The following is a 10,046-nucleotide window of genomic DNA, read 5'->3' as shown; positions in this document are numbered from 1 at the left end:
CTTCTGGGTATCCTTCCGTGGGGTCCCATCACCTCCCTGATGGAGGCAGACTGGGTACCAGGACCCTGCGGTGAAGCCGACTGGGGAACAGCTTCCTCCAGCCTCTCCAAGCACAGACGTCAGCGGCGAGGCTCAGACTTGGTGGCTGTGCTCTGTCTCTGCACAGGCTTGTGTACACACAGGGGGGACCCATGCAGGGGACCGGTGTCAGGAAGCACACAGGAGGAAAATGTAGAGTGTATGCAAGTGGCAGTGGTGATGCTGGGTCAGTGAGAGCAGACAGTGGCTCTCCTGGAGTCTCCACCCCTCGGCGGGCTGGCGTGGGACCTGGGAACGGACAGTCCACGTGGAGGGGCAGCTACTCAGGGCTGCCCTGCCAGGGGGGCAGGTGGTGCTGTCAGGCGGGGGCTGCCTTCAGGGTGGAGTTGTAGCAGAGAAGTGGGGTCACCCCCCTTGGAAGCTTTGAGAATGCGTATGAGGAGGGGGCTGTGAACGGAATCCGGAAAAGGTAAGGAGTGCCAGCTTGGTGGAGTTGGGTGTTGGCAGGGCTCGCCTTGGAGTCATGGGAGCGTTCCCAGGAACATCCACGGGATCACCGCCGGGGCCCCAGTGGTCCCACAGGCCTCCTGAGGCTGGCTGTGCTGTGCTGAAGCCCGTATCAAGGGCCCTGGGGATGGCAGCAGAGGCCAGCATGGTTGAGGGTCCCCCGCACCCACCTCACCTCTGCAGGGACCACAGAACTGCACGCACAGTGGGTGTTCTTCACCTGCTCACAAAAGAGCTGGGTCATTGAATGCAGCAGGAAAGGCTTGACGGGAGGTGACGGGAGGAAGGGCAGAAGCAGAGATTTTCCATCTTGGTGGTTTTGTTCAAGGCTAGCCCAGAAGCAGCTGACGTTGGCTTCATTTATCCAAAGGGCACGGCGAGTGACCCTCTACAACCCAGGGATCCTGAAATATTTAGAAGCTCTAATGTTTGGGTGAAACGAGAACCTCTTTTGGATGAGAAGCTCAATTATTCAGGAAGGGAGAGCTCCCGTTGTCTGGGGCGTAGGGGGAGCACCTTCCTGCTTGGTTGGCGGGGTGCTGGGAGCAGGGCACCCTGCCTGGGACACTTGCCCTGCTCTGTGGGTGAGGCCTCTCCCAGAGTGCTGGGCTCTGGAGGGCTTTTCTCATAGCCAAACTCTTTGTTAAAGTGACACAACGGCCTATTTCTTCCAACAGCATCTCTGATTCAGCCTAGGCTATGGTTCGAGGTTGCATCTCTTGTAAACCCCTCTTCAGCTGCTGTCAAGGGCTGGCACCCGAATTCTTGAATTTAGGCTGATGTGGGTCCTGCTAGAGCCTGCTGTCATCTGCACATGTCAACAAATGTGTATGCAGGTGTGGACCAGCTGGATCTCTCTCCTTCTCTGGGAAGCGTGGTTTTCAGCAGCGTCAGGCTGGGAAGGCAGACATTTCATTATCCCCGATGTCCTGTGCAGGCAGTTGTCACACAGTGTTCCACCAGCGGCCCACAGCCGGCACAGAACACTGCAAAGCTCCATCTAGCACAAGTGACCACGGGGAATGGGTTGAGAATCCTGCTGCATTTTACACGTCTCCTAAGGGAAGAACTTCAAGAAAGATGAGCTCGCCGCGGAATTGACGAAATGTGTGGAAGGAGCGGGATCTGTAGAGCTCAGCAGCGGCGAACTCTTGTCATGGCTTGGCCAGTTTGGGTCTCCCCTTCTAACTTATGAGGGTGTGGTGATGTTTTCCCAGATGTGGTCTCCGTGTACAAAACAAAGAATCACTTTGCACAAAGCCAGAAGGGATACATTGAAAGAATTATCAGAAAAGAATAATACATAGGAAATGTTTGTGCTCGCATGCAAGGAAACTTTGTGAGGTATCTGTGGCTGCCAAAGTGACATCTGGCAGGATTAACTGGATCACCAGAGCTAAACAATGAGGACTGGGAAGGCAGCAATAACTGTGAGGCCTGGGCCCATGTGGGGGCAAGATTTTGAGAATGACCACTTAGGTGACAAAATGGGATTCCCACGATCCACAGCTCTGGTTAGTTTCTGGTCTGGAGCCAGATCCTCTCTCTGATGCAGACGTGGGAGGACGGAGCGGCAAGAGCTGCCCAGCTGCTCATCTGGGAACTCATCCTCCAAGGGACTCTGTCCCTCGTTCTCCTCCCATACCTGGAGGCGGCAGTCAGCGGGCAACACCTCTCACAGCACCCCCACGTACACCTGCTCGGAGCTACTCTTTTGCCCAGCCCAGTATACCTGTTTCACCTGTCTGAAGACCCGCCACACGTTTCCTCGAAGCACACCCCAGAGCTCTTCCTCACTCCAGCCACGTCTCAGCAACTCCTCTATCAGTACCGGGTATATGGACACGTCCTCCTGCCCCTGTGGGAACCTGTGTGGCTGCCAGCCAGCCAGCTATTGGGCCTCAGACCTGTTCCCTGGTCCTGAGTCAGAACCAAAGCCCTATGTGTCCAGGGTCCACTGAACCCCAGCCCTGGTTAGATATGGAAAATGGAGACTTGGAGAGAGTAAATGATTCACTCCTGCTCTTCATCCTTCAGAGGAAGGCCCCCAAAGCGCCTCGACTATTCGTCAAAAGTCATTGAATTGTACTGTTAAGATCTATGCCTTTCACTGAATGTAATTTTTGCCTCCATTTATAAAGAGAAGAAAAGCTTTATAAGAACTAGGTTGACGCCCCTGCATGCACAGACCCAGCTGCAGGCAGAGAAGATGGTCAGCCCAGCCCAGACCTTGCTAAGAGTCTGCTCAGAGGCCGTGGGTCTGCTGGCACTGGATGGACACAGATGCTGGGCAGATGAGCTCTGTGTGGTGTTTTAGACAAATATGATGACCTAGAGTAGGGCCAAACAGACAGGAGAGCCCAGGAAGCAGACCCTGGGAGAGGGGAGATACCAGTTGGGCCAACACACCTGAGGCTATGGTCAAGGCCATGAGGACCACAGTGTGGTGGGCACGGTGGCTATGAAAGCCCCACTGCTGCCCAGCCAGCCCGAGACAAGCCACGGGGAAGCACTCACCGGCCAGCCCCGTCATAATCTCCGCCAATCCTGATGAACTTGCATCCAATGACTGCCCTGATGTGGTCGAAGTGATCTGAAGAATGGGAAGTCAGCAGTGTGTGGCTTCCAGGGCAGGGGTGGGGGTGATGACTGGCCTCTGTTGATTCCCCTTTTTGCAGCCTGTAGGCCAAACAGGCCAGTTCCTTCGTGGCCTGGCACCGAGAGTACCAACTAGAGGGCCCTGAGGTTTGATCTGAAGTGATCCCAGCTGGCTCTAGACTGGACTTCAGATTTGGAGTGGACCCCAGAGCCCCCTGTTTAGGCCATTTCCCACCCAAGATTCACCCTGCCTCCCAGTCTCCTTGAGAACCTGTGGGGGCTCCTTTCCCCAGGTGTGGAGGATGAGAGAGGAACAAGAGTACAACTGATGAAGACCCCAGAGACCTAAGGAGCTGTCCAGTCCCTTGGCCAGAGGTAAGGGCAGTGTGCTTTAGGAGCCCCTGCAGAGGCACAGATGGACAGCACCCGGGCTCTGTGTCTGACAGCCTCCCTGATACCCATCAGTATCGCAGTTTTGATTCCGTGGCTCCAGTTCCACATGACACCAAGGTGCTGTGTACCGTCCATTATTGGGTTTTTGGGAGCTGTACCTATTGCCAACAGGTGGGTCAAACCACTGGGGCTCTTCTGAAGTCCTCCCCAAATTTGGACCCAGCTTCATCTCCAAATCACAGTTTTCAGAGAGTTCAGGGTGAGGCTTACCTGTTCCAGTAGGCACGTTGGCTAACGGGTTGCACTGCAGCACCCTCACGGACAAGGACACCATCACGATGCCACCGTTCTTCTCCTGCAGGGGCGGACTGGTGGACAGTCAGCTTGGCCCCCAGCACAGCCAGCTGCCTGTTCCCTCTCTCAGCCCCTGTGAGGAAGGTGTTGAGGTCAGAGTCGTCTCCTCTCTGGGTTTGTGTTAATGGAGGAGCCGCAGCCCTGGTCTGGGTGGTGTCTTGGCCCTGGGTTTCCGGGTTTGGAGGAGTATCTTACCACCTAGACCCCCACCTAGGGCTCAAGAGTTCAGGGGCTGTGGACCGTGGGTTTTGGGGGCAGAAGATATTTAACCTAGGGTTTGAGGAAATTGAGGGAGAAGAGGCTCAGGTTCAAGGGCTCCTGGTTTGAACCTCTTGCTTTAGGTTTGAGGGCCAGGGCAGTCTCTCACCAGAAGCTGCAAGATATCATCAGGAACATTCCGAGTGTTCTTGCACACACCCTGGGCAGCTGAGTGGGAGAAGATGACAGGTGCCTGTGACACTTCTAGGGCTCGCCGTGCCACAGCATCGAGACATGGGACAAGTCCACAATCATGCCCAGGCAGTTCATTTCTGCCACCACCTTCTGCAGGGACAGGATGGGGAGAGGGCATCAGGGCTGCATTTACCTTGTGTGCATTTATCTGTAGGGAACAGGCGGGGTTGTACATTCATGTGGGGCAGGGTATGGAACCTGGGTCCTTACCTCGCCAAAGCCGGTCAGCCGACTGACATTGCTGTAGAAGGGGTGGATACCCTTTGCTGAGCTCTGTGCCCTGCAGGATGGCCAAGAGGCAGTCTGACTGGTGGCCATGACTTGGCTACAAGAGCCTAGAAAGAAGTTCTGTCGAACCGTCTACACCTGCAACCCCCTGGTGCAAGAGGAGGGACCCAAACTGGGCTGTGCCTGGCAGTCGGAGGGCCCTTCTGGGGATTCAGTCTTGTTCTGCAAACCTCCATTCCCCTCCCCACTCTAGGTTCAGGGCCGGATTCCAGAGGTAAACTTGCTTTGGACCCCAGCGTGATCTTGGGCAGATCCCTGCCTCACTGGGCCCTTACCATCTGCACTGCACTCACCAGGGCGTGTTGCAGGTGTGGGTGAGTGTCACATAGCGCACACCTAGTGCATAGAAGGTATGCAAGATGGAGAGGCTACTGTCCAGTGAGTGGCCGCCCTCCACAACAATGAGGCAAGCCAACTTCCGGGTATTGTTGAGAGCTGGGGGCAGGTAGGTCAGATGATCATTTTCAGAGGCAGGGGTAGCTTACTGAAGTCCCTAACACCTACCATCACCAGTCTGTTTACCATTTTTTTTTTTGGCTGTGCCGCGCAGCATGAGGGCTCTTAGTTCCCCCACCGGGGATCAAACCCGAGCCCCCTGCAGTGGAAGCGTGGAGTCTTAACCTCTGGACTACCAGGGAAGACCCCTGGCTACCTTTAACTGAGGTCACAAGCTCCAGCTCAGAATAGGAGGCACACATGAGGCGGATGAGGTCAATTTGCTTCAGGGTGAGGCGCACAGCATCCCGTTCGTGGGTCTGGCATGGGACATAGGCTGACCAGAACTGAGGGAAGGCCAGGGCTTGGTTTGGGCTTCGGAACTCCTTGGGCTTCTCATAGCCTCCTCAGCTGGCACTGTGCCCAGAAGTCACATGTAATGCGTTGCTTTTTCTGTGGTACTTGGATGCCCGTCAGCTTGCCTCACTGTGACCCCTGTAGCCCCCAGCATCCATGGCATGGCACTTTCTAGGTCACTATGGTAACTTAGTTCCAATGTGACTAACCTGTGGTCTCTGAGGCCCCCAAACTGCCCCACATTCCCCAGCAGCCATGGTGGCACCTTGTGTATCCCTTTGGTACCTGGGCACCCACGAGACCGTCTTTCAACCTGTCAAAGCTGGTCCGGCCATGGCCATTGCACAGATTAACATCCTGTAGCCCATTGTGGTAAAACTGCCTCAGGACCAGGGGCATGTCGTTGTGGCTGGAGGGAGGTCAAGGCAAATGGGTGGGCTCCTTAGGTCTTGGGATCAGGCAGGACACATTGCCTGGCCTGGGCCAGCCTGGGGTCCCCCACCTCACACTGTCACACAGATTATACTAGGAGCAGCTGAGGCCTGGGCTGAGGGGTTCCCACCAGGGAGGGGATGACAGAGAAGGGGAAGGGCATCCATAGATGATGGAGAGGACATCCAGGGGTGGTGTGAGGGAGCCTCCCCACTAGCTCTGCATATTCCGGACCTCCTCCCCTGCCCAGGGCCAGGCAAGGCCCCCACCGGCCCCCATCAGCCCTCACACACTGCAGCCACCCGTCCACAAGCAGGAAGTGCCGCATCAGGGCCCGCATGCGCTCCCGCGGACTTGGGGTGCTGGAGGTGCTCAGCGTGGTCTGGACGTGGGTTACCGGCCACAGCAGCAGACACAGCAGGAGCAGCAGACACAGCAGAGGCCGCTGGCTGAGTGCACAGGGACCTTCGAGGCCCCCGTGCCGCAAGCTGCGCAGGGCCAGGCAGGTGGGCAGAGGCGGGTCTGAGAGGGGCGGGCGATGGGGTTCTGCCCGTCGACACAGGCCACCCAGCGGCGCGGCCTCGCGAAGGGGGTGGGGTGAGGGAGGGGATACAGAGTCACAGGACCCTGTGACCCGTGTGCGGAGAGCCGCGATCCGCGAAGCCCGGCAGCCAAAGGGCGGCACTGCCTTCCCGCCCCCTGCTCAGAGGCAGCTCCCGCGGGCTAAGCTGGCCTCTGCTGAGAGCCCACTCGCCTCCCATCGCGGGTTCCATCCTCCCCTGCCCCTCTTCCCACTCCCACTGCTCCGAGGGGGCGCCCTAGGTTGCTCTCCCCCGCCTCTAACCTTCCTGTCCAAGCTGGGATGCTTCTCTGAGGGCCACCTTCAGCCCGAGGCCTCCCGGGAGCACACCTCATCCCCATCTGCCTGCAGCCGGCCCCGCCCACTCCGAGGGCTGCGTGCGAGTGTCTCTGCGGCCACAAATGCTCTGGGCTCCCGGTTTCCCGGTACTGGGCCATGTGGGTTGGTGTGGGGGAAGAGAGAGTTTCTGGAAATGGGGGGGGGGGTAACCTTGTGAGCTCTGGATTCAGGAAGGAGCCCTCTGCCCCCGACCTTCTCTCTCCACCTACTTGACTCCCCAACCTGCATGACCATTCTCTGGGGACTTCAACCAGCACCTGGGAACTATCAGGAACCTCCCCCACTTCTGTCAGCCAACCTCAGGAAAGAGCGCCCTCAGGAGTTGCTACACCTCCCCAGGGCCTGAATAGAGGGACTTTTGGGATGTGAACTGAACAACCTTCTGGGGAGAGTCAACGACCCTTTTACTCAACAGAGCAGGAACCCAGTCAGTAGGCTATTTGAGTGGAAGGAAATGAAGTCATTTCCATGGCAGCAGAGCCCCCATCGCAGCACCCTTCCTCCCAGAGCTGCTGGCTGACCTTCTGGTCAGGATCCCTCCTACCTCAGCGTGGAAGGCCCGGCCTCGTGGAGAAGTATAGGTTCTGAGGAAAGACCTGGCACCTGGGTTTTGCTGCTACACTTGCTTTATCTCTTGGCCCTTGTGGCTCTAGCTTTCCCAGAAACCTCAAGGGCTAAGTGCCTGTGCTTGCTCAGAGGCCGCACGCCATTCCCCATTTCCAGCCTCAGGCCCTCCCCCTAGCTGCCTCCTCTGGGGACCCCCTCCCCCCAACACACACACACACACACACACACACACACACACACACACACACACATAGAGGGGATGTGCCTTCTCACAGAAGCTCAACCACTGAGATGCTTTAGAGACTGTGCCCAAACTCCTTCATCCCCAGCCTCTCAAGATTTTGCTCTGATCCCTGGCACCCCCTGGAGCTGTTCCACCTTTGGAACCTTTCCTGGGTAGCAGGAGTGCCTAGCACAGGGGTAGTGACCTAAGTCTGAGCACTGGCGACCCTAGAAATCTGTTACAGAAAAACATTTTATTGAGCAGTAAGGGGGCTGGGAATAAAGGAGCATGTGAACCTCGGGGCAGGATGCGTGGTGCTTGACTCTCCATCCTGTTCTTGCTTCAGGGAGCAGGTCTTCCTGGGTCTCTCTATCCTCCCTCCTGAGACCCCAGGCAGGAGGCTTTTTGGGAAGCCACAGATTGCTGCTTTCAGTTTCAAAAAACCCAGCTCCCCCCTGCTTTGTGGTGCTGGCCGCTGACAATGGCTCAGGGCAGGAGCTCAGGTGGTAGACTGTTAAGGCTTCTCTGTACCCTGTCTCTGCTCCTGCATCCTCCTCGGCACGCAGAGTGCAGACTTTTGTTTCTTCAGCTCAAAAAGGGGCCCCTAAGGATTGAGCAGAGGAACGTCACGTTTCCTTCCAGGCCAGCTTCAGCCCTGGGATGTTCAGGGCAGACTCTCATTTCAAACCTCAGTTTCTGAGGCTCCTTGCTTATGGCCATTTAGTGTGGAAGGAGGCTCCTGGCTGCGGAAGGCTCAAAGAGAAGGGCGCAGTTTCTAATCTGTGGCAGTGGGGAGTAGGGGGATGGGGTGGGTCACTGAAGGAAGAGGCATTCGATGCCTTAGGCAGTTAAACCATTGCCCTCTTTTCCGAATGACACAGCCAACAAGATTCTATGGGGTCCACCTCCGGGCACCATGCTGTAATCACTGGATTTTGGGTGTGGAGAAACGCAGTCCGAATTTTCCGGAGAGTGCTTTCTCTTAGGAGCACGTCTGGGGATTGGCTTCTCTGCTTCCACTTTTGCTGGCGTGTCCAAAAGAACCTCCCCGTAGGCCCGGTAGCCACCAACCAGGCAGTATGTCTCCACATGCCAGCCCAACTGTGTTTCGCCACACCCTCGCTAGGGGACATGGTAGTGACCAGGGTAGGAGGAGAAACGGGAGCCAATGCTGCTGCAAAGAAAATCAGAAGTGATCAGTTACTTCTGCTGTACACAGTCTCCTGCCACAATTTCCCTCTCTCATGTCTCTCCCAGTTTCAGGCTGAAGACCTTTAATCTACTTGACATCCAAAACACAGCCTTGGCTCATCACCTCTCTGAGTCCCTAGAGAAGGAACACTGGCTGCAAAAGCAATTCCTAGAGCGTACGGCTACAGCACATGAGGAAGTCCCTTCACCGTTTCCAGGGAAAACAGGAGAACCCGAAAGTAATTGCAATCATGATCCTCTCCATCTCTCCCTTCCACAACAGAGAAAATATTTCTTGCAGTCTGTCACTTCTGAGGCTTTAATGGAAATGCCTTTCAATGTTTGGAAAAAAAATAATCTAATATAAATTGGTTAAAAACCCCTCCCACCTTGGCAACCACTCTTGGGCCCCATTTATACGGCCTGTTTGAACCACACTGAACTGTAGAGCTCTAATACATTTATCTAGATTAGAACAAGGCCAAATAATGAGGCACAGTGATTAGAAGACTCAGAACCGTGTTCTGGGTACCAAGTCTAGGCTCACATCAACCCAGCCTCCTGGGACACCATCTCCTCAGCCCTCCAGTCTCATTAGCACTTCAACACCCCTCTTGGTTCTTCCGGTCTGCCCATCAATATGGCACCACCCTCTCCCCTAGTACTCAGCAGCTCAGGATGGGATGTGTCTGAGGGGACCGATATAGATGTCTGCATGACAGCACAGGGGAGCCTGGGTTTGAAGGTGCGGTTCAAGAGTGGCCCTCTTCCTCCAACTGCTCCATTTACCATTTGCCAACAAAAATGCACTTGTCTTTTGCTAAGAGGCCAATCAGGAAAGGGTCTGAATGGAAGCATCCTGTAGCCAAAAGGGGAAGGCTACATTTATAAAGATCAGAAGCATCCTGCACACTTTTCCAGGGATGACCTTTCACTTGTCCTCAGCAGTGAGCACTGTGGGCGCCTGAAGGTGTCCCAGGTCACTGGTATTACTTACAGCTGGGAACGCGCTCAGGTGTATGTGGTGGGAAAGCCCCAAAGGAACATGTGGCAGCCAGGGGAGGGTGTGCATACCATGCCACCTATACAGATGCCCGATCTCAGTGTACCTGCTGCACTGCACTCCCAGGGAACAGAGGACAGGTTAGAGTAAATATAGAAGATCTGGTCAGACATTCTCTCTCAGACAACCAAAGAGACTGGTATCTAGTGAAGAACTGTCAGGGAAGTTTCTCTGAGGGCAGCACGTTGGCATAGTTACCCTGCCATGGCACCTGGGAGAAGGCCTGT

General features: G+C 55.8%; 1 protein-coding gene across 1 annotated transcript; it reads right to left on the bottom strand.

The window, feature by feature from the left end:
• Positions 1–1,942: 1,942 nt before the first annotated feature.
• Positions 1,943–7,009, bottom strand: LOC103016697 (dipeptidase 2). Its single transcript, XM_057557552.1, is given in 12 exon segments — positions 1,943–2,191; positions 2,279–2,414; positions 3,064–3,139; positions 3,808–3,892; positions 4,259–4,380; positions 4,383–4,434; positions 4,555–4,624; positions 4,926–5,067; positions 5,285–5,414; positions 5,710–5,833; positions 6,159–6,378; positions 6,985–7,009. Coding segments are annotated over 12 exon segments (1,431 nt in total).
• Positions 7,010–10,046: the final 3,037 nt, after the last annotated feature.

Source organism: Balaenoptera acutorostrata, chromosome 11 (assembly GCF_949987535.1).
Source record: "Balaenoptera acutorostrata chromosome 11, mBalAcu1.1, whole genome shotgun sequence".
NCBI lineage: Eukaryota > Metazoa > Chordata > Mammalia > Artiodactyla > Balaenopteridae > Balaenoptera > Balaenoptera acutorostrata.
The sequence above is the reverse complement of the archived record's forward strand: the minus strand, read 5'-3'. Positions and strand labels throughout refer to the sequence as shown.